General features: G+C 38.8%; 2 protein-coding genes across 3 annotated transcripts in view; both read left to right on the forward strand.

Annotated features, from left to right (window-relative positions):
* LOC107705216 (eukaryotic translation initiation factor 3 subunit E-A-like) overlaps positions 1 to 8,318 on the forward strand; it is a 53,682-nt gene extending 45,364 nt beyond the window's left edge. For both annotated transcript variants that reach the window (XM_016508415.1, XM_016508422.1), the window contains 3 exons: positions 3,288 to 3,390; positions 4,853 to 4,987; positions 8,105 to 8,318. In XM_016508415.1, the coding sequence (XP_016363901.1) occupies positions 3,288 to 3,390; positions 4,853 to 4,987; positions 8,105 to 8,143 (277 nt within the window). In that variant the 3' untranslated portion in view covers positions 8,144 to 8,318. The remainder of the gene's footprint in view (positions 1 to 3,287; positions 3,391 to 4,852; positions 4,988 to 8,104) is intronic.
* Positions 8,319 to 10,895: 2,577 nt separating this feature from the next.
* Positions 10,896 to 24,595, forward strand: part of LOC107705839 (R-spondin-2-like) — a 58,385-nt gene continuing 44,685 nt past the window's right edge. Inside the window, exon 1 of the mRNA XM_016509335.1 lies at positions 10,896 to 11,731. Within this exon, the coding sequence (XP_016364821.1) occupies positions 11,629 to 11,731 (103 nt within the window). The 5' untranslated portion in view covers positions 10,896 to 11,628. The remainder of the gene's footprint in view (positions 11,732 to 24,595) is intronic.

A 24,595-nucleotide genomic window follows, 5' to 3' on the forward strand; every position in this document is an offset into this window, starting at 1 on the left:
GGAGGCTTTTTTTTTTTTTTTTCTCCTGCAGTGCACATGCATAGTCGTAGCCATTCGGAATCTGTTATTTCTCTTCTAACCGCACACCCGGCGATCAAAAACCAGCCATCCCCAGGTTCTCACACTATTTCCATGCTTCATTGTACAGCCTAATTGCTCGCTCGCATTTTCTGAGCTGTATAAAACCGAGAAGGGCTGGAGTCAAGGTTGAAACATGGAATGTGATCAGGCTCTGTCCAAATCTCCAGTTGCAGATAGTCTGGAATTGATTTGGAGTCCTGGCTCTTTTTTGGCAGTCTCGTTGCAATTGAATCCATTTTCTTGTCAAAGGTGACAAAGGTAATGCTGAACTAGGAAACTGAATTGTGATTGCTGTTTATCTGTTCAAGTTAGTAGCTCAAAGGAGTCGCCTGAAAGGCTGCGTTTTGTATGTTTAGAGGCTTGGAAAACATCCATTTTGGTTTATTACTGCATGTCACTGGTACAGTACGCAGAAGTCCTCTGCAGCTAATTGTGGACTTTACAGTTGTTGGCCTTGAATGAGTAGGCAGGATTTTTATTTCTGTTTTTGCCCTCAACATACACCAAAAAAGACCACAACTACAAATGGCATTATATATAAAAATGTCTGTGAAAAGGCTCTATTTGAAATCTAGTTTTATGACTTGCACTTTTGATGGCCTTTGCATTTTTGTGTCTTGTCCTCAAAGACTTAAATTCCCAATTTTGCATTCATTGGCCCTGATTTGAGTAGTCTGTGTGCGCTTAATGAGAATTTTAGTTTTTAGTTGAATGGTGTTTCCAATCTTGTCATCTGTAAATCATTGTGGTCTCTTACAGGCCACAGTAATTAATTTTACAGTTGATTTGCAGGGCCACTGATATAGGAGGCATTGTTCTATTTCATCTGCATGTTTGTTTTCCTTCCCTTAAGGCCCATTCACACTAAGAATGATAACTATAACGTTAACTATTAGTTTCTGTCTACACCAAAAGATGTTAACATTCTGTTTATAACAAGCATTTAGGATATGTCGTCTGCTGCTTTAAATAGTGTAGAATTTTTTTTTTTTACTCTTGTTAATATTAATAGTCAAATCTATTACGTGCTATTTTTATGAAACATATTTACATTTTTATTTTACATAATTTTTTTTTACATTTTATAATTACTAGTACAAATAATAATAATAAATTATTAATTCAGTTTACATCCCTACCAAAAACTCTGCATTTCTATAAGAAAAACAAGCATGTGTCATTAAAACTACCAACATTTTCTTCTAAGTGAAGAGAAGAGGATGTTTTAATGGGATAAGGGGAATCAGTTTTACCCCAAGCTATGAAGCAGGGGTCACTTCCAATGATGTGAATCTCTTTGTGCCTTCATATGGAAATATTTAACAATGCATTTGTTTTGACTCTACTATGTTTAAAACTTCTGTAGTGCAGGTCAGCACTGTATCAATTTGCAGCTGACCTTTTAACAGTCTACGGCTCCTGGAGTGAGGACCGCTTGCCCCAGTCCCACCGGCCTGTAATCGGAATTGGATAAATCAACTGCAAGGAGCCGGTACATGCAAGGGGTTGAAGTGAAAATGATCCTTACCCTCCTCCACCCCCCAACCCCAGAGGACCAGGTTTAAGTCTGTGTAAAATGAGACTGCAGCGAGAGGAGTCAAGCAGCTTGGCTTAAACCGCCCTGTCAGGCACTTGTGCTTGAGTGGCTCGTTCACCCAACCTCTTTCTTTTCCATAATTACTTCTTTCAGCGTTTGTATATTTTTGGTTTCAGTTCAGACTTTCATTCATATTAGTGGCAAGCACATGTACATACTACCTTTTCCCCCCTTTCTCATTTTAAAGCTGGATAAAATTAGATTAGCGTGTGTGTGGGCCATTTCATTGCGCCGAGGCTGTGGTTGACCTTGGTCTCTGGTTTAGCTTGTCCGGAGGGTCAGCTCCCCCAAAGAGGAAACTCGATCTTATTTGTTTTGAGTCGATCTTTGACTCTGGCTTGACTGACATGTGTCACCACTTAATTAAACCAGTGAAATAACATTCGTTGCCGCTTGCGTCACTAGAGTAAACCGGCACCAAGTTTGTTCAAGCTGTTTATTTATCATGTGATTCTCTCCTAAAACCAGTAATTTGGACTGATAATGAACTCTGGCATTTCCATAGATTTTTCTGTGAAAGCTCACAAGTCTGCTTCGTTTCAGACATGGTCTAGACCTCTAGGTCTGCAGGCCTGTAATGGATGTACAGCTATCTAAACTTCCCAGTGTCTTAATTGGTTTCCTGTTCCTTTTCGGCTGTAATTGTTCATCAGCGTGTCGTATGCTTTGCGGAGTGCTTTGGGGCTGCCGAAGAGCTTGGGTTTCATGTCCTTGCTTTAACCCCTGGAGTTGACAGGCATTCCTTTTTCCCGTAGCGAGTGTCACCGCTTGATGTTGGACATGTGTTAACCATCACCAGCTTGGAACTCGTGATGTGACAACCGGCACATTCATTGGCGGTTAGCTCTTAAATAATGAGCTTTATGACCAATCTAGCCTGTCACGCATCATTTTCTGAGGGTTTCACTGGGAGCGAAATGATATAAGCTGTCATCTCTGCCTGTCTCCAGACCCATGCTGTTGCCACGGTGGGTGATTGAGTTATTAACCTTTCACTGTGAAAGCATATTCATTGTTTGGAAACCTGGTGTGTAGAACAGAACGGGACAAGCCTGCACTTTCTGACTTGCACGAAATGAGCTTAGCCGAAAAGAAAGCCAGCTGCGGTAGTAGGATTGTGGATCAAAGAACACTAGAGCCCCTGCTGCCACCTTCCTCCCTCAATGACACATCTGTGAAGGAGGCACCTGGCTTCATTTATAGACTGTTTCTCTAAAATGTCAGGTGGATGGTCAGTAGAAGCCATGCAAGTCCATGCAATGTCCTTTTGTTCTTGTCTGCAAAGTTTCGTCGCTACCTTGACCTCATACTCACAAAAGCGCAATGATGTAATTGTACTCCGTTTTTATGGGTTTCTTAGTGAGATTAGAATCACGGACTTGATTACATAATGCAAGGCATTTGTCACTCTTGAACAGACGTCTAAATGCTGAGGTATGACAGTAAACCCATTATCATCCAGCACTTTCGATCAGCACTTTAAACCTGCATGCACACACACACTCCACAAGCTTGTTATACACCTCACAATTTTCACGTAATGCCATCAGTGTATATAATGTTCTCCCCTTACCCAAGTTTTGTCCTAATGGACTGTGTTGCCTCGCAGTATGCTGGCCGATAAGCTGAATATGACTCCCGAGGAGGCAGAAAGATGGATTGTCAACCTCATTCGTAATGCCAGGCTGGACGCCAAAATCGACTCCAAACTGGTGAGAGTCTCTCATATTTTATTTCACTCTTGTTTCTCTGCCTCCCTCCTCAAATAGCGAATAATTGATAGATGCTGCGTTAGTGTCCTTTAATTAGTCTGAAAATCTAATTCAGCCTCTTTTGTGCAGGGATTGTGTTCTGCTTTAAAACATAAAGGTGAGGCAATCAATTACGTCAGTTATTCTGCTCAGTGCTCGCTTACTCACCATATCCTTCCTCGAGGGTAAGAGGACTGTCATTACGGTCCTAAAGGAGGGTCATTCTCAATATGGTGACATATGTACTTTACTTCTTAGTCATGACAAAGATTAATATTTAAGAAGACCTATAGAAATCATTCTATAACTGTTTTCTTTCTTTCTTTCTTTCTTTCTTTCTTTCTTTCTCTCTCTTTCTCTTTCTTTCTTTCTCTTTCTTTCTTTCTATCTTTCTTTCCCTCTCTACTTGATTAATATACATTATGTATATATATACAGTATCTCACAGAAGTGAGTACACCCCATACATTTTTATAAATATTTTATCTTTTCATGTGACAACACTGAAGAAATGACACTTTGCTACAATGTAAAGTAGTGAGTGTACAGCTTGTATAACAGTGTAAATTTGCTGTCCCCTCAAAATGACTCAACACACAGCCATTAATGTCTAAACCGCTGGCCACAAAAGTGAGTACACCCCTAAGTGAAAATGTCCAAATTGGTGATCAACATCAATACAATCTTTCAGTTATAGATATAAAAACACACATCATATACAAAACTGCAATTTAAAATTAAACAATGCTGCAACGTATAGACACATGCTTGCACAAAAGTGAGTACACCCCTAAGTGAAAATGTCCAAATTGGGCCCAATTAGCCATTTTCTCTCCCCGGTGTCATGTGACTCATTAGTGTTACAAGGTCTCAGGTGTGAATGGGGAGCAGGTGTGTTAAATTTGGTGTTATCGCTCTCTCTCTCTCATACTGGTCACTCACTGGAAGTTCAACATGGCACCTCATGGCAAAAAACTCTCTGGTGAGGGGTGTACTCACTTCTGTGAGATACTGTGTATATATATATACACATACACATATATTTTAATCTTCTTTGAAGTATAGAAAGTTCAAAAGGATAATTTTATGTATTTCTTTTGTAATGTTATAAATGTATTTACTGTCACTTTTGATTAATGTAAATGCTGAAAAAACAAAACTTTTGAACAGTAGTGTCATTATTTAATATTCGTGTGAAAGGAACATTTTTTTGGAACTGACCCAGGAACTTGGTCATAACACCCAAACCAAGTAACAGGACTTCTGATATCAGAAATCACATGACATTCTACTGGAATGACCTAGAATTAGCTCCTGTGTGTTCATGAGGAGGTTGTGAAAATGTGTCTGTGGCAACAGAAAAGGATTGGTGTTCTCTAAGTTTAGCTCTGAATCTCTTTTCCTCTCCTCTTTTCTTTGGCAGGGTCACGTGGTAATGGGCAACAACGCCATATCACCGTATCAGCAGGTGATCGAGAAAACCAAGAGCCTTTCGTTCCGCAGCCAAATGCTGGCCATGAACATCGAGAAGAAGCAGAGCAACGCAAACAGGAATGAGGTCAAAGCAGCAGAGCATCTCTCCGTCTTTTATCTGATCTCATCTCTGTTTGTCTTGAGCCCTGTAGTTTACACACACAAATGATCTATTCAGAAGAATGTAGAGTGGCAGTCAGCCCCGAAATGTCTTTACACGGCGTAAACCAGTAAGAGCAAGTTTAACGGAGCGAGCGCTTTCATCATGCCGTTTTTCTTCAAAGGCCTAATGACAAGGTAGCAGAGCACAACCATAAAGAAGAGGGTCTGAGTCCCATGACTCAGCGCTGCAGAGTAAATAATGCTTGCACACACGCTCCGTGGAGTTCCCTGTGTTTAGGAGTCACCACAGATGTTTTGCTTGGGGTCCAGTTGGTCTTCGTTTGATCTTGGCCTTGCGCTCTGATTGGCCCACGACAAACGTGCCCTCACTTAGTTTGAAATAGAGCGTTTCAAAATAACGGTCTTTAAATGTCTCAGTCCCTCAAAACACGTCATTTAACTGACTCACTCACACAAACACCACAATGGCAAAGGCCATAACACACAGTCCTGTATTTTGATGTGTTTGGCCAGACACAATTTAATTTAACATTTTCTCAGGAAAAACCCAAAGGAAAGGTGTGAACGTGAACTCGAACTTCCTCTACTTGCAAAATGACCGCAGTTTTGTAGTAGATAGTTTCAGGAGATTGTGAACCAAAACCAGGCAACAAGCACTTGCAGTTGCATTATTTCAGTCATGTTTTAAATAAATAAATAAACAAAAATGTGGCTAAATGGGACTACAGAGGTTGTCAGGGACAATACATTTAATCATGCTGAACACGAAAAACCATCTACTAACTAGTCTGCTTTTACAGCTTTGTTGTGTTTATAATCATGCTCTTGTAAACTAGTCTAACTCAGACTTTCAGGGAAAATGTGTTTTTTTTTTTTTTTTAAATAAAGACCAAAAGAGTTGTCAGAAGAAGCTTTGTGATGGTGACGTTAAACTCGGTGTAGTTTGTTTATAGCAAAATGCGATTTGTATTTAGGCCTCAGGATTCATAAGAGTTGTGTTAATTTGTGAACATTATCATGATGGACCAAACATCTAAGAATTAAAAACTTTTGTTGGTCACAGAGCTTATTTTATGCTATAATACAAAGGCCAATGAAAAATCCTATTGGGTTTTTGTTGAGGGAGCCACGGTAATTTTTTCCACCACTATTTATCTCCCTTTTGTTTTTGTTTTTTTTGTCTTGCAATGATTTTTTTTTTTTATATATAGAAACTCAGAAATTAAATATAGAGCGAGATATTAATGGAGAATTGCAAGATGTAATTAGGGCTATGCGATTAATCGAAATCAAACCGCAATCGCGATGTGAGACGTTGCGATTTACTAGTCGCAAAGCCTGCGATGTGGACGCGATATGACTCTGTTCCAGAGCAAACGCAAATGCATGACTGCCAGCCTTGAGTGGCAGTCTTACTAACCAATTGAGTGAGCCCACCTCCGTTTTCCCCAATCAGCACCGCTCTAGCCAACTGCGTAAATGCCCACCATTAAAAAAAAACAAATAGAAAGCGCGTGCGAGAGAGAGCGAGTGGGATTATGACATCTACAGGGTCAGATCGACAGTCAGGCAAATTAATACTAAAGAAAAACTTATGTAATATGAGATCACTTCGGTTTCGAAATGACAGACACCGAACAAAAAAGGTAATTTGCAAGAACTGCCACAATGCATAATTAGTACTGGAGAATAAAATATAAATTTTTAGACGTTTTTATTAGTACATGAATGTTATCTTATACAATTTATCTTCCCAACAGATTCTAATTTGAAATAAATGTATAATGCATGTTCGCTATTCCCAATTCGGAAGACTGCACACACAGCCTGTGTCTCTAAAATACTCCTACTCGCTCCTCTCTGCCCCACGCTCCGCGTATCCCGCGTCTCACGGACGAGCCGTTCACACACGTAGCCTGTTTAGTAATGCTCATTTATACTCGCGCCCAGCTCTGCACCTCAAGTCTCCACGAGCGCATTTAGCAATATGGACGAGGCTAGATGCACGCGTCGCGTGCAACCTGTGTCAACTCGTGCCTGGCTCCGCGTTTAAAACAAATGTAAATTCAGTCTAACTGCTTGCTAATTTCACTTGGATGAAATTAAACATTCAGCACATTTTCCACTTGTTCTTAAAATCCTAAATACTTAAACATGAATAAATCAGCCTGTAACCTATTTAATACTTTGCATAATAGGACTGAAGTAATACAGTTCTTTTTTATACAAAAACAAATCTTTCCTGTGAAATTCAGTAATTAATTAAATTCTGTAAAAGTAGTAATACCATTATAATCATCCCTCCCAAAACACAATAGAAAATTGAATGTATTTAAGGGTTATAATGGGAATTGTATTGGTTTTAATATAATAGTGTCTACTGGTATTTGATGGATTCTATTGGTGGGATGTAATCTGGCAGATGGGAACCAATAGAACAACAGTAATTCCTATTGGAATAATGCCCAAAACACACTATTAAAAGGAATTTTGTAATGGTTTTAATGGAAACCATAAGATTTTCTCTGATGGTTTCTATTGTTTTTTTTTCAGCAAGGTAACAATACCCATACTGTGCTGCACACTATTGACAATATTTGCAAATCAAATCGCAATATCTGTAAAAAAAAAAATCGCAATTAGATATTTTCCCCAAATCGCACAGCCCTAGATGTAATCTTTAAATTCTGAGAAAGAGTCAGAATTCTACATGTTAAATGGCGCAATTACGAGTTTATAACCCACAATTCTGAGAAGAAAAGTCCAAACTGCGTGATATAAACTTGCAATTGTGAGATGGAAAAATTCAGAATTATTTATTTTTATTCTGTCAGAAAAAAAAAAAACCTCAGAAATGTGAGAAAGTCAGAATTGCAAGAGAAAAAAAGTTGCTATTACCTTTTTTTTTTTTTTTTGCACGGTGGAAACAGGCTTCAGTAGTGATGCTAACTTCCGGGTTGGCCTACAAAATACATCCATCACTGCAGCACTCTATAGCATGTTCATTCATCTATAATGACCTCACATGCAATTGTGTTGGGTAATAACATCTTTTGGCTCTCTCTTCCTTTCTATTCAGACTCCAAACTGGGCAGCTCAGGATTCTGGCTTTTATTGAGTGGATCTTTGCGGACCGTACACTTCAATCTAACCTCCCAGCATTCCCATACTGTGGCCGAACATCCTGTTCTCCCTCTCGTGTCCCTCAAAGGAGCGAGACAGAGGCCTTATTTTTACACTTGGGTACAATGCGTCTGGTATTAAATAAAAAAAAAAAAACCCTTACAAAACCATCTTCACCTCATGCTTGCATTTTATTCCTGGACATTACAAATGGTGGTTGAGGGTTAAGTGGTTGTGATCTTTTGTGTAATAGATGAAGTTTTAATGTGCTCTGAGTCACTGAGTGGGATGGGGGGTTTTGTGCCGCTGCACATGTATGCGCCGTAATGATGAATGAGTGTTTAGTCTGCTGCGTTTACGGCGCTGTTATGTAGCGGCCCACTCCACTGCGGCGAAGAGGGCACGGAAAGGTGATCGTCCCGACTCTCGTTATCATTTTCGCCGTCGCTCGTCCTCTTTGTTCGCAGTCGGGCACGTCAGATGCGCTAGACAGTCAACATAATGCCTCCCCACCTTTCCCATCTCATCCCATCTTCTGCGCATGACACCTACAGTCTGCCGCTCTATATGTTTTCTATTTCCATCTCTCGCTCGCAAATGCTGCAGGCTGGGATTCGAAGCGTGTCTTAATGTCTGCTTTGGCCTCTCTATCAGCTGACATGTTTATGGGCCCTGTCTCTCTGGACGAGTGAAGACGGGGCTTATAGCTGCCACAGCGCTCGGGCTCCCAGCCAGCCGTCTAAAACAACTGACGTCACCTTTACTTTCCCAGCGAGCGAGCGGCCGGGTGGGGAGGAAGGAGGGGGGTGGGCTAAAGTGATTGGTTTACCGGTCCTGTGCCATGACACATTACGAAAATAAAACCCTCCTAGCCCTTAATTATCACATTCACCTTAGGAGTGCTGTCTCAGATGTTGTTTTAGTAAGACATCCAGACCAACAGCAGACGTGTGGCTGAGAAGGTTGTCCACCACAACGTCTGTCACTTCACTTAAAGTAAATAAACAAACACCCAAACAAAAAGGTCAACGTAGGTTTTGGTTAAAAGGGCTACATAATCTTTCCCTTTTTCGCATTGTTCATTCCTTTTCCCATACATGAAAAGGTTTACATTTGTTCAAAAACAGGTCACATAATTAAAATATACAACGTATGTTCCATAATAAATTTTTCTCGGGATTATTCCTTGAGTGCTGTTTTTTCCAAATTGTAAAAGGTTTTTTTTTTTTTTACAAGAGCAGGCCTAAATTTAGAGCAGCTTTTCAGTAATATGAGAGATCATTACGGAGTCTTCTCCAGTGCATAAGCTTCGAGTTGTCAGGGAATCACTTCAGGCGCTTCAGTTTTATATTTAGGATATAGTATGCACATAAATGTCTTTGCAGTAAATGGCTATAACTAAAATTAGACCGTCAAGCAACCTGATACAACTCGAGTGTAAGGAAGGCAGGTGAATAAATATATCTTCAATAAGATTTATTTTAATGAGAAATGAAACTCTATTGTGTTTCACTGATAGAGACAAATAGCCTTCATATAATTAACATTGACTTTGGGAGAATTTCACTTTGATCTGAACATCAAAGAGCTCTGGAGGAGAGTGTCATCGCTTAGAAATGACAAATGCTTTTTTTTTCTTTTCTCCTCTCTGAAGAGGGTATCGGACAGTCCGTGTAGACTGTATCAAACGTGTTTTTAAGGACATATGCACTTTTCTGTGGTGTATATGAAGTGCTGTGTTGCGTAACACCTGTTTGTTATAAATCAGTGAATCTGTACCTGAATGAGGTGCTGCACACTTTGACCTGACCTGGAAGATTTCTAGATAATTTGAGCCAAAAATATCGGGTGGAATAAGACATTTAAGATAGAGTCAAAAATTGATGTATAAATAAAAGATTAAGTGCCACACCTAGTGGTCAAGCTGGGTAAAACATTTCTTGGATTTCAAGCAATTTATATCTATTTTGGCATAGAAGCTTCTAAAGGAAATTGCCTCAGCAATCTTTCTTTTTGCATTTTAAATGGTTTTAAAACTTAAAATAATATTAATGTCTTAAAAGAAAACTGTTATGTTGGACGTGAAAAGCGATATTAAGTTGTATTAATGCTAGTATATAAAAATAAATTGCAGTCTTTTAGATTTTTTAAACTAAAACGTTTGTTATTATAGCCCCATATATCATAAGAGAACCCTTATTTTTGCCTCTCACGTTGTATGTATTAATTATTGAGTTTTCTGAATTTATTTCTCATTTTATCCCTGTTGATTAAAAAATTAAACCACTCTAAGTAGGTTTGCTGATCTTAGCAGATTTAAACTGATATCCTGCCTGGGAAAGCTGGTGTCCAGCTGGTTTATTGAGTCACAAAGCTTGGCTTCTAGACCCTACTAAAACCAGCAAAACCATGTTTAAATTTTTGTACATTTTTCCCAACAGTATGAAACCAAGGAAATGCAGATTGCAGTTCAGGTACTTTATGTACAGTATTTTAAGTTGTTTTTAATATGGTGCTACTTTAATATGGTGGGGGTGGGTGAGAAGTAAATGTACGATCAATCCATAATACTATTAATTTAAGCCAATGCACTAGGACCCTGGGGCTCATATGTAGTGTATAGAGACAGCGGGAGAAATTCCATTTGTCATCTTCTAAAACTTAAACAAGGAGGGGAGGGGGAGGGGCAAACAGCCCTCTCTCTGACCGAGGGGCTTCTGAAAGTGCTCCGAAAAGCCCCACAAGATCTTGGAGTCTCCACGTGACAGCAGCGCCTATATAGCATCAGCACCAGTAGAGTGATACTCCATCACCAGCCGAACACTGCAGCACATGCCACAGTTACACACACATCCTCATGCACCTCAAGGGTTTATTCTAGAGCTTTTGCAGACTATTGCGTCCATGTGTTTTCTCACTCAGTCTAGGGGACGAAGGGACTAAACTTTTCCTGCGAGAGGGATGCTGGATGTTCCAAGTCCACTTTGGCAGTCGGAAGAAACTTGATGAATAGGCAAAGTTTCTCTTTTTTGGACTGGACCCGCGCAGGTATATTTCTTTCCCTCCTCGCATCTACTTTTGAGGGCATCCACCGCGTCCCGTGCGCTTTTGGAGATTCGCTAATTCAAGTTCTTTTGAATGAAATAGTTCGCTCACAAACCACGTTGATCCATCAAGGTGTATTTGTTACTCAAAGAACCTCAAGTTAAAAGCTTTTTTCTCTCTTTACAGACAATAACGAGACACTTTTTAGAGTATAAAAAGCGCGTTTCGCTCTCTAAAATGACATTAACCGGTGGTGAAAGATGGTGTTTTCTCTACCCCTCTAATGTGTGACACAACTGAGTCCGGACTCCTCAACTCCCCGCTCCTCTGTGGAAAAATATACATATTGAAACCTCATATACGGACCTTGCAGGTTCGCGGCGAGTACCTTTGACGCTTTCTTCCGTGAGTCGGGACAATCATACAGCCGCCCAGATGCAGTTTCGTCTGTTCTCATTTGCGCTGATCGTGTTGAACTGTGTGGACTACAGCCACTGTCAGACGCAGCAGTCTCACCGCTGGAGAAGAAACAAAAGAGGTGAGGGAACCGTGAATGTGGCTTTGATAGATGCTTTATTAATTGTCTAATTAGTCATTTAGCTGACGCTTCTACACAGAGAGACCTACGGTCCGCGTATGACAGGGACTGTCCCACCTGATGTTACGCTACCAAAAATTACCATGGTAACCGTACGCTTTCAGAATCTTTCTGTAATTTGACTTTATCTTTTGATAGAAGCAGTGGCAAGCTTCCACTGTTTTACAACAGTATGAATTGCTAGTTGTAACTCTAATACTCTAGCGAAAACGGTCTTTACCATAGTATTTTTGTAGGATGAGGTCGCTATCTTGCTCAAGGGTTCAGTGATGTTCCTCGGGGCACTGCAACTTCTCGTAGTTTTAGACTTCCACATGTATATTGCCAAAATGTTAAAAATGAGATCCTTTAATGTTAACATAATTAGGTGTTTTTAAGAATACACACATTCTTGTTTTATTTATTTTTGGCATGCATAATTGAATCCAAGAGTGCGCTTTTCCCCTACACCTGAAGAATTTTAGGAAGTTTACCTAAATTGAAAATATCAGGGTTTGTAGTACCTTCAAAAAGAGAATGTTGCATTAGAATTGGGTTTCAGCATCAGTTTCGGTCAAAGAATGCACGTTGTGGTGCCATCATCTGTGAATATTTTTATTTTAAAGGTATCTTTCTTTCATTGGCATCTTGTTTAACTACGTTACGCCTTTAATTTGTTATAAATAACGGCGCCTTAAACTATTCTCCAACTGAGATCGGTAGGCTATAAAAGGCTTTAAAAACACATTTTATATTAAGAAAGTACATGACATAAAAATGTGGACAGCCGTTTTATATAAAGTCTGTCACTTTCCAGTTACATAGTTTCACATAGTAGGTGTAGGCCTAATGTATAGGCTAATTATTTTAACATTTCAGTAAATTCAAAAGTTTGACAAATTGCGCTAAATACAGAAGTCCCGTTGGTTTGCAGTTGTAACCATACGCCGCACTATTGCTTTCAGTTGATTAGGCTACGTCTACTAAATGTAAGTGTCTGCGTATCATTTTATCATAGATATACACATTTATCACTTTTTAATATTTTTTTTTCTTTAAATGTTCTTAAGATACTAGATGGTTGAATAAGTAGGATGCTAAAGACGCCAGAAAACCCCGGAAAATGACTGACGTTCTTTTAAAAAGTCCACACTCAAAAACCGTAAAAGTCATTGAATAGTTCGCACACTTTACTAAAGCCTTGATTGTATAATGTCAAATCTCATTATGATTCGGATAGGTTGGTGAGTTCACATGTCTTGTTTTGGAGAACATCAATTTACTGTATGAATAATCTTAAAGAATCTGGAAAATTCATTCTCAAGTAACTACTAAATGTTGATCAGATGATCCTCACAGTGCAGCTCTGTCTGGTTGCCATTTGATGAATAGAGCTTTCCTTTTCCCTTTTCAAATGCACTGACCCTCCTTTTGCCCTAAGCCGCTTTTAATTGATCTCTCAGACAGACACTGATTAAGCTTTGAACAACTGGTGCAAGTATAACAATCCACTCTTAAGAGCCGCATGGATTTAACCCATCAGTAAATATGAGGGTTGCCTTGCTTAACCAATGCATATGGACACAAGGGGGCTGAAAGTCAAACATTTCAAACTTCTCCATCCCTCCCCAAAGCCTCAAACCCTTGAACATCAGTCATTCATTGCATGTGACAGGACAACCGCCTCCCAATTGAACTTGAGCCCAAATAAAGACACTTGCTGACACCACGGCTGATATGCGCTCTTAAATCCGCAGATATGTAAATTGGGAGGCATTCATAGATTTAATCGCATGCATGGCATGCCAGGGGAAACCTCTGCTCCATCTGCAAATAATCAGCCAGACACTGTTGGGAACTGGCACACACAAGTTTTCAGCCTCATGTTTTTCTACAAGATTTGCGATTTCAAATAACTGATATGCGCTCTTAAATCCGCAGATATGTAAATTGGGAGGCATTCATAGATTTAATCACATGCATGGCATGCCAGGGGAAACCTCTGCTCCCATCTGCAAATAATCAGCCAGACACTGTTGGGAACTGGCACACACAAGTTTTCAGCCTCATGTTTTTCTACAAGATTTGCGATTTCAAATACTACGTAATATAATTTTCTTAATAGGATCAAACTTGTTGGCAGAGGCAGACGAGTTAAGCATTTTCAGGGGGATTGGAGGAGTTTAATGGGGAAAATGGTGGCAAAAGTGCATCTGGAGGTGAGCGGGATCCTGTGTAGTGTATGTGTAAATTGGACGCATTTGTAAAATATGCCTTGGAGGTGCAGTGAACTCGAACTTTGAGTTTGAACCTGTGGACAGAAATGTGTGTGTGTGTGTACGGGGTTGTTGCAGAGAGTGACGTTTTGAAATCCCGCCAAGCTTTAGATTTGCTTAATTTCTATATTTATCATACTTACTGAGGGCTGTATTGCTGTTCAATTGAGTCTAAAATGCTGAAATGGTTTTCTTGCCCTCAGTGTACTTGAGACAGCTTTATGTGCAGTCTTTTCTGGCATGCTCGTGTGCAATCTACAATCCCACCTCACCCCAGCAACACGGTCAATCCTCTTGAACAGTTTTACAAGACTTTGTCTTAACCGCCTCACAACTGTATTTATTCTCATCAGATACTCCATTAAAGCTGATCAAGAACATATGGCTTTTTCTTTTGTTTTTATTCATTATTGCTTACATTTCAGCTGATTGCATTCACACAGGCTTCCTCAGATGAGTATAACAAAGCCAAAAGCAAGTAACATATTAAATTAGCACCTCTGTACCCCACATTCAGTGCTTTACAGATGTCAGTGAGTTTGCTATGATATCATTGCTTGGCCCAGGGGTAATACTTTTCATTTTTATTCTCTGGCTAATGATGCCACCTGCTGACTACATAAAAACTGTGGGCTCACGAAAACCAGTGCGGGCCAGAGAACAAATTCACACACATGACTTGCTAGTTTGACAAGCCGGAAGGGGTGTTAATGCTTTAGCCTCAGAGCTACCGCTCTGAAACATCAAAAACAACTTTTTTTTTAGTATGTATAGGAACATAGAATTTGGTCCTTTCTAAGTGCACAAGCCATTTACTTGCACTTTAAGTAAAACTCTGCATTACGGGAGGTTAAGAAGCAGCTAGCTCTGATGAACGGTCCGATTAAGCTCATGGTAATGGAACTAATAGAAGTCTGTTTCCAGAGAAACACAGTCACGGTAATCCATGGGGAAGTGGAGGAGAGGAAAGGCTTAGCTCCATCACTGAGCTCCTCAGCTTCATCCCCAAGAGATTAGGGGGAAAGCACCTGTATTTTAACACTATCGAACAGTTATATCTTAATCTGCTGGCAGCACACAGCGATCTGTCCCATTATGCCTCATAAATTGTTTTGCATATAAATATTTAATAAAGAAGTATAAAATGCAAGATGATCAGTTTATATGGTTCACAACTGAGTAAATCCAAACGCGTTTCTTTCTGAAAAATATTTTAAACAATATTTCATTTTTTTTATTTATTCATTTATTTTTCATGCAATGAAAGTCAATGTTGTTTGCATACAGGTTTGGAACAATGTAAGGGTGAGTAAATGATGAGTATAAAAGATTGTTTCCACCCTGGCATAAAAAAAGTAGTAGACTTTATAGTAGACGACTTTATAGTTTGCTATTCTGATTTTGAGTTTGTATCTTACAGTTTTTACTTTTTTTCTCACATTTCTGACTTTTTTTTCTTATTTAAATTCAGAATTGAAATATATAAACAACACAGAATTGGGAGGAAAAAGTAATAATTGTGATATAGAAACTCTAATATAGAATTGTGAGATGTAAACTCAGAATTCAGAAAAAAAAAAAATCTGAGATTCTGAGTTAGCGTCTCACAGTTCTGACCTTTTCTTCAGAATTGCGAGATATAAGCTTACAATATGTGGGATAAAATGTCGCAGTTACCTTTTTTATTTTTATGTTATTGAAATGGGGTTCAATTGTCATTTTTGGGTAAACTATGTCATTGCTGAATGCCAAAAAAAACCTGGTCTGAGTTTGAAACGGCAAGAGCAGAGTGTAGGATGTAAAAGACCTTTGTTTTACAGTGATCGGGTCTTTAAAATTTGTTCGGGAAGACATAAAAAAAGATTAATGACAAAAAAGAACTGTTTAGAGCTATGCTTTGTACAAGTTTACCCAAGGTCCCAGGTTTATGGGTGTAAGTGTTAATGTTGGCTCTTGCTATGTTCATGCCACTTAATGTTCTGATGAAGTGCGTGACAGGATGGGTGACTCCAGAGTGACTCCAGAGTCTCTTTATTAACGAAAATAATAATAGCATTCTGCCACTCTTCTTTTGGAAAATGTGACATGTCGTTTCATTCTAATCCATAATTTAAGTGAAGTTCTATGGAATTGACATTCATTTAGTTTTGTCAAATACATCCAGCTCTCTCACCCAGCCATTCATTTTCCTGGCCAGGAGTGATTTTTTATTCCAGCAGGTTAGACAGAGTTGGTTGTGCTCACTGTGTCCCTCTCCTGTCGCACCGCAGCCTTCCGTCGATCTGTGGCATGATCACTTTGGTGAATCTCTGAGAACTGAGTGTGCGTGAGAGAGAACATCATTAGACGAAGAGTTTATACTGAGGGAGGGATGGATGGCATATTTGAGGAGATCAGTTAGAGATGGTTGGAGCATCATCACCTGAGACGGATTAAATCTTTTGGTGTTCTGAGGGAACAAATATATGATGAGACTTCCTTCTCTCTTTTTGTTACTCACTTTCCCCTTTCAGCTATCCTGTATACTCTTAAAAATAAAAGTTTTTTTATTGCCATTGATGGTTCCATGAAGAGCTTTTAACATCCATTGAACCTTTTCATTGCAAGGTTGTTTTTAGTGGAAGTAGGCTAATACAATTACAATGAATTAAGAAAAAATGGTCCTTTTAAGAACTATTCACTGAAAGGTTCTTTTGGGAACCAAAATGGTTCTTTTATGGCATCACTGCGAAAACCCGTTTTGGAATCTTTTAAGAGTTTGTCTGCACAATGTGCTGCTTGTTTATATCGATACAAGTGGGGCCACTCTTTTTTTCATTGGAAATTGTAAGTCTGAATGCACAGAAAAGTTCGGTAATAAAAGACTGTCCACATCCTCTTTACTATTAACTCAATTAACTAATATAATTCATTTAAACCGGTCCAGAGTTTTGCACAAGACCGGGTGTCTTGTGTCCAAATGCTTTCCTCGTCACCAGGGTGCTGCCTCATGTTCCAAGCAGAGAACTGATGAGCATTGAATGCGTGCAGCTGAGAAAGGTTTTGTAACACTTTCCACACCTTCATTCGTCATGTCGCAACAGAGAAATACCCATTGTGCATTCATAGATTTTTTATTTTTTTATTGTAACCTACACATGGGGATCCTCACCACTGGCCTCAATCGTTGTCATCAGAAGATCCCATATGTTGGCAAAGCTAAATGCCAAACAGATGGTTTCCTCTCAGGCTACAATTTACCACACTGTAAAAGTTCATTTTCGGAAATGTGAAATAAAATAGACTTATTATATGAATCGTATTATAATACGCTCCATATTTCCCGATGGTGATTGAAAACCGTGGTGCCACAGACAAAAGGTCCAGTGTGCCTTTTAAATTCCAGGGAGAGGTTTTTTATATGTTCACCTCTGTTATTTCCTCAACAGCCAGCCCCCTGAAGTAATTTTACTTTAATGCATTTCTTATAAGGCTACTAAATATGGCAAGCCTGTTGAGTTTGATTCTCTTGAGGTTATTGAGCAGTAAAACTGTTGAATACTGGACTTGTTTCCAAGATGTAAACATAACACAAGTTGTTTTAACATTAAACAAATGGTTTAAAATAGTAACTTGAGTCATACAATGACACAACTAAATAGTATTGAAAGGTGTTTGTTGAATAACAATATGAATTCATAGGGGCTGTTCACACTGAATGCATTTTTAAATTTCATCGGAGCTATTTTTAATTGTTTATTTGTGTACCTTTTAATTTATATTTGGCCTTTCCATTGTCTCAATTTGTCACCATTTTAGGATGGCATGTCCAGTTGAAAGTAGCCCCCTGCATTCTGTTCTGTTTCACCCTGTCTTTTTGGTTTTGAATGCAAGAACACGTAATGTACATTTGCACATCTGTACCATGCGTGTTATTCAAAAGCATTGCCTTTTACATCAAGTACTGGTTTTACTTGGTATCATCTGGACACTTGATGAAGTGAGACAAACATTGTGCATGTCACGGACATAGTTTTGCCTGTTCTGTGACAGATATTCGCTCTGTTCCAAAACCTAGCGAGCTTCCTCCATAGCCAGCATTTTAAGACATCAAAAGTGAATTTCCAACATGACTTTTCTGAAAAATTTTCATCTTGATTATGCTTCCTTCTGAGATGTCAAATTTTTTGCCTATTTTACAAGACGGCATTGCTTTTGGCCTTCATGTAGAAGCCAATTGTAGAATGGTTTGCAACAAGAAGATTGGTAAATATACTTGTATGCACATGAATCCATAGTGTTGCATTAAAATTGAGAGGTTTTTAACAAATTCTTGCCTTCTGTAGAGCGTTCGAAATCACTGATCATTTGGAGGTTATGTTTTAGTTAGAATGCTGTTCTAGAATGTTAGCTGCCTATGTAGATAAGTAGGCAGTGAGGAAGTTCACTACATTTTGAAACAGAGCTTGAACGTAAAGAAACCTTGCTGGTCTTGTACCATTCACTTCCCTATGAATCACCCTCCCATCCTGATCCAGCTATATGAGAAAGGACGGGAGAGCACAGACAGGGTAATGGAGTGTCAGTTGAGTGTGCTGGACATTTTGAAGAATTTAATTGGTGGTTCAAAGTGCTTTGGAAGAGTTGGAGAAATCGAACTGCCTTGAGTAGGCTCTTTGTGTTCCCAGGCCTTGCCAGGTTCTATTCTGTACCGCATTTATGTTCGCCCTTCGCGAGAACGTCGGTCCGTGTGTGTGTGCAGGCCTCCTATTGTACCTAGTCCGAATCGATCGCCGAGGCCTTGTTGTAACATGAGCTTCAGAGGCTTCCTCAGACAGAAACACACATACATATGCAGGCGTGTGAGGTCTGTCTCCAGCTCTGATGGATATTTACATCCACGCCTACACAAATCGCTGGAACAACAACAAGGGGGAGCAATGGGCTGCCATTTCCCCCTCCCCGTCCCACTAACACCCGACAGATGGACAGGCCTCCTCTGTTCCCCTGCGCTTGATAGGACCTCTAATTACGCATCCACACCACATCAAACCAGCCATCCACACGCCTTGCTTTCAGTATGGTGCGGAAGTGAGACGGTCAGGGGCAATAAAGCTACACCACTCGCTTGTAATTTGTCCGTGGATTGAGCTTGGGTCTCATCCCCTTTGCCCTGTCATTGTGCCCGTCTTCATTGTGGGTCTGGGTCGAGGACGTCTGGACTTTCTAAGAACTTGGAAGGGAGGTAGACACCCTGCCTGCTGCCTGCCTGCCTTTGGAACCCAGAAGCCCTGGTGTGGTTTTAATCAAGGCCAGGCATGGTAGTCATTATAGTGCCCTGGCGCTAAGCTCATTGTCTTTCTTTGTCTCTCTCCCGCCCTCCCTCTCTTTCTGTGAGGATTCAGCATGCATCTCAGATGTGAAGAGGTCCTCAAGGGTCACTAGCCGTTGATGAGAAAGTGAGTGTCAGCGGTTTGTGAGCAGTAGCCAACATGTATCTGTAATCAGTCGTGAGTCATATGCGACCTCGCTTAATGCAACAGAACTAAACAAAAAGGTCTTCAAAACATTCTGTTCTCTATTATATAATAAGCTGTGTGCTTTTTGCAATGGGAAATAGGAAATGAATGGGCGATTCTGTGTCAATCTTATGAATTTGTTATGGATAGGAGTATAAAATGCTCAATTTACTTCATTACTATCATGCCGTCACTAAAATAGTTTATAAGTTCTCTCTCACAGACTGAGGTATTTGTTCCCTCAAGAGAAAAAATAACCTTTTACTAATATATATATATATATATATATAAGGTGCACAGTGATGTCAGGAAAATATTTACCAAGCTTACACTATACCGTTCAAAAGTTTGGGGTCAGTAAGTTTTTTTGTTGTTGTTTTTTTTTAAATAAAGAAATTAAGTTAAGTTTTAATCCTGAAAAATGTATCACATTTCCACATAAATATTAAGTAGCACAACTGTTTTCAACATTGATAATGATAAGAAATGCTTCTTGAGCAGCAAATCAGCATATTCGAATGATTTCTGAAAGATAATGTCACACTAATGGCTGCAAAAAATTCAGCTTTGCCATCACGGGAATAAATTACATTTTAAAATATATTAAATTAGAAATAGTTGTTTTAAATTGTACAAAAGTATTTCACAATATTTCTGTTTTTACTGTATTTTAAAATATTAAATAAATACACCATTGGTACGCATGAAAGTCTTTATTCAAAAACAAAAAAAAAATCCTTACCAACCCCAAATGGAGGGGTCTTATATCATTCTCTTTTTATTGAATTTTATGTATTGATGTTAAATACTTGCAGTTAAATATGTAAGGAGTTCAATATTGATTTGAGTTCAAATCATTGTATTATGATATACAGTTACATGGTCATTATAAAAAAAAATATTGCCGAATGACGAATCAGAATCAAGTTTTCCAACGAGCTGTGTGATAACAGGAAGTTTCAGTCTAGTACTGCAGCAGTTATTGTAGTCTGTTTTTTTTGTGTTGTCTTTGGTGATGCTGGTTCGTGTGCATGCATGCTATGTAGTCTGGCATTGTGCCACCTAAATAGGAAACAACTTAGGGAGAAAACCTCTGTTTTGTGCTTTATAATCTGTTGCGCATAATTTGGGGAAATTCACAAGCTTGAGTTATTATTTTAATGTGCATGTGGCCTTGAAACGCATTCCTCAGACTCTTCAGTTTCAGAACACAGAGGACTTCAATTGTGGCGAGATTATGCATTGTGCGACTTCAGTATATCTCTATTTTTGTCCTTTTATTTTCTATTTATCTTTAACTACCGACTGAGTAGTAGATATTTAGAGGGGGTCAGGCCAAAGGCGGGGGAGAATGGTAAAGAAAAGTTTAGGGAGGAAGGGAAAGAGAAAATATCCTTGTACATTTCACAAATTCCTCCTTTTTTCATCCTCTCAGTTATCCACTTGTATTACATCTTGGCTGACTTCAACTGTGTATTATTTTATCTGAACCAGAGCCAGACCTCAGAAGCACACCGTCTTCTCTTGTGTAAACAGCTGTCACGGAGAGGACGGTACGTTGGAGGTATCCGCAGGCAGGGGTCACATGTAGTTTTCATGTTCATGTGCTAATGATGGATTTGGTGGCGACACTCCAGTAATAGACACTACTAGTTTGGCATTGTAATCTTTCGCTGTCTTTGTTTTTGCACATATTTTTTTTTACAGTGTTTTTTTTTTTTTTTTTAGATTTAGTCAGCAAATTCAATCAAGTCAATTAAAATTCAATCAATTTTAATCTTAGTATATAAGCGCATTTTGTCAACAATTTCTCCATGTAAACAATTTCTTTAACATTCTGAAAAATCAAAGACCTGTTGTTTATCAGCATAAACAATTACTTTCTTTTAGAGACTGGATATTTCTTTACGAACAAAGTAATTTACGTAAATGAGTTACACATTCTAACGAGCATGTATAGTTCAAGTTCATTTGTGTATTTGTTTAATTTTCTGTGAAAATGTATATTGCCATTAAAAAGTTTGGGGTCGGTAAGGTTCTTACTATATTTTTACTAGAAGTCTCTTATCTGCTTACAAGGGCTGAAGTTACTTGAGCAAAAATGCAGTAAAAACAGTAATATTTAGAAATATTATTACAATTTAAAACGACTGTTTTCTATTTTAATATATCTCAAAATGTAATGTATTCCTGTGATGCCAAAGCTGAATTTTCAGCAGCCCATTACTCCAGTCTTCAGCATCACATGATTATTCAGAAATCATTTTAATATGCTTATTATTATAACCATTATGCTGCTTAATATTTCTGTGGAAACCGTGATTTTTTTTCTTTTATGAATAGAAAGTTTAAAGGAACAGAATGTATTTGAAATAGGAAATTTTGTAACATTATAAAAGTCTTTTATAAGTGACAGTGACAGATTTTTTGATCAATTTAGTGTCTTCTTTCTGAATAAAAGTACAGATTTCTTCCAAAAAAAAACTAAACAAAAAAACACTGATTTCAAACAGTAGTGTAAGTTGTAATATTATGTTAATGTTGTGTATATAGTTCATTTATCTTTACAATGATTACAATGTTGCATTATCATTTTGTCAAATCAACATTTTTAGCATAAAACTTCTTTGTCGAGATCAACACCGCTTTCATGTGTCAAAGGCAAAAGGAGAAAGTTGCATGATGTGGCCAACGTGTTTATGGGAGTACGGGGCCGTACAGGGGCCGTATCTGAGATGTATCTGGCTGCCAGACAGGTCTGTTTTGGTAAGAGCAAAAAGAGGTTGAAGTTGAGGGATTATCACAGAGCTCTTTAGTGTAAGCTTTGCCCTGGGGAGCAGATGAGACGAGCGGCCATTACATAAAACCCTGCCCTGGTGTTCATTTGTATCTGGAAGTGTTCTGGCATGTCCTCGCTTGCCAGGTTTTCACAGGGATTTGACAAATTTGTAACAATACACGCAGATTTTATACATTGTGCCACCCATGTGTGCAGGAAACCGCAACTGTAGAACCTGTTTTTTTTTTATTTTCAGGCTTATTCTGATCATATGCGTGCCGTTTTTGAAGTCGATGGCATGGGTGTTGCGTGGTATCCTGTTGAATTTTTGCTTAATTGGCTCAATAGAAGTTTTTGGAGGGTCTGCTGCAGCTATTTATGGAGTAGAAGACTCAGTCTTGGGCATCAGGCTTTGAAGTCCCCTCTCAGTGGTTGGGACCATATGAGGTTCCTCGGCATGTTTCTGCCTGCCACCCCCGTGGTGCTCTCCACTTTTGACCCTATGGATCACTTCTGATCTGGCCTGGTAGGGAAGGGTTTAGCCAGGGAGGTGGAGAAGAGGTCTCGTTAAAGGGTTAATGAGGTAATACCTTTCATGTTCCTAGCATAGCACAGATTCAGGCGTGAAGGCAAACAATACAGTTTTAGAGGGAGGTCTGCTGGGTAGTGTGTCCGTATATGTATGTGTGGGTGAGTTTTATGTGCATTCATAGTTTTAAACTTAGTTTAGAGGTGTTTACAGTTACTAATGCTCGAACAGAGATTCGAACAATCCCTTAACTGTTAGTATTAAACTTATCATGTAATTCATCTTACAAGTTAAGAATGTGAATGATTCCTCAAACTGTGTAGCTTGAGAAGAGGTGTGCTATTACTTTTCCAAGCGATTCGACAATATTTTTGCTGACAGAACTAACTCTCAGAGTAGACTGTTAGGGCTACAAAGAAATGTTGACAAAGAAAGTGTTAGAAGATATTAAGCAGACAGTCTACTAATACTCTACTAACTGCTAGTTGACATGTAGTTGCAAAGTTACTTACTGTTAATAGAATGTCTAAAGTGGACTATCGAAATAAAGTGTTACCGAATATAATTTAGACCGGTGGGTGGCAACCGCACAGAAACCCACCAAAACCCACCAATACCACCCATGTGCATTAGTTCTCAACCTTTTTGACTCCAAGGCCAACAATATTTGAAGGAATTTTAGAGCTTGGCATTTTTAGAATAACATATATTCTATGGTGTGTTAAGAGTTTTATTAATTTACTTTACTTTTCCAAGTCTGGAAATCACTTTTAAAATTAAACTTCTTCATAAAGGTTTGGGGAACTGTGAGAATCCTGGTTCTTCAAATAACAGTTACTGACAGAGTAAAATAAGACGTATCTTGAGCTGTAGTTGTTTTAGCTTTTCAGTGTTTGTTCTGTTATATTTGAAATAATTTTAAGGCATCTTGAGGGCCCCTTGAACATTTTCCAAGGCCCCCTAGGCCCCCTTGAGAACTACTTCCTAAGTGTAGATTTTTTCATCTGAAAATGAATGTAGTTCTACTTCCTGTGTCAGTGGTGGTAAAGTGCATCATGGGCAATGGGTTGTGGCTAGAAGGGATCGTTCTCCGACTGGAAACTAACAATGAAATTTAATTTTCTACCTATTAGATTGTGTTTATTATCATCTACACCTACCACAACCCTAAACCTACACCTTACAATAATGCAAAAATAGTAATTATTGTTGTACCATGTGACAAAAATTACACTATATTGATGTATGCATGCCCAGTAGCCACAGCTGTCTCCCATCTAGCCTTAACCTGGGCAATACCTTTGATCTTAAAGGGATAGTTCACTCAAAAAAATTCTGTAATTTACCCTCATGTTCTTCTAAACTTGTATGACTTTCCTGACTTTTTTTTTTTTTTTCAAACGCCAAAGGAAATATTTTTTTAAATGTCTGTGGATTTAGTTTTTTCCCCATGAAAGTCAATGTTGGTTGGACCCCAAAGTTCTTCAACATATCTTCTTTTGTGTTTCACAGAAGAAAGTAAGTCATACAGATTTGGAATGACATAAGAGTCAGTAAATGACGGAATGTTTATTTTTGGGTGAATCATCACTCTTGCATTACTTTGTATTGGATTGTAGGATTATGGTGGTATTATTATGAAGTGGCATGAGATTGGATCACTGGCAGGTGGAAAAGGAGGGTCTCGTTAGGTCCACTAATGCTCAATGGTGTGAAAAAATCCCAGACACGCTGTTTCTCTGA

Source organism: Sinocyclocheilus rhinocerous, unplaced genomic scaffold, assembly GCF_001515625.1.
Source record: "Sinocyclocheilus rhinocerous isolate Xijiao unplaced genomic scaffold, SAMN03320098_v1.1 scaffold222, whole genome shotgun sequence".
Lineage (NCBI taxonomy): Eukaryota > Metazoa > Chordata > Actinopteri > Cypriniformes > Cyprinidae > Sinocyclocheilus > Sinocyclocheilus rhinocerous.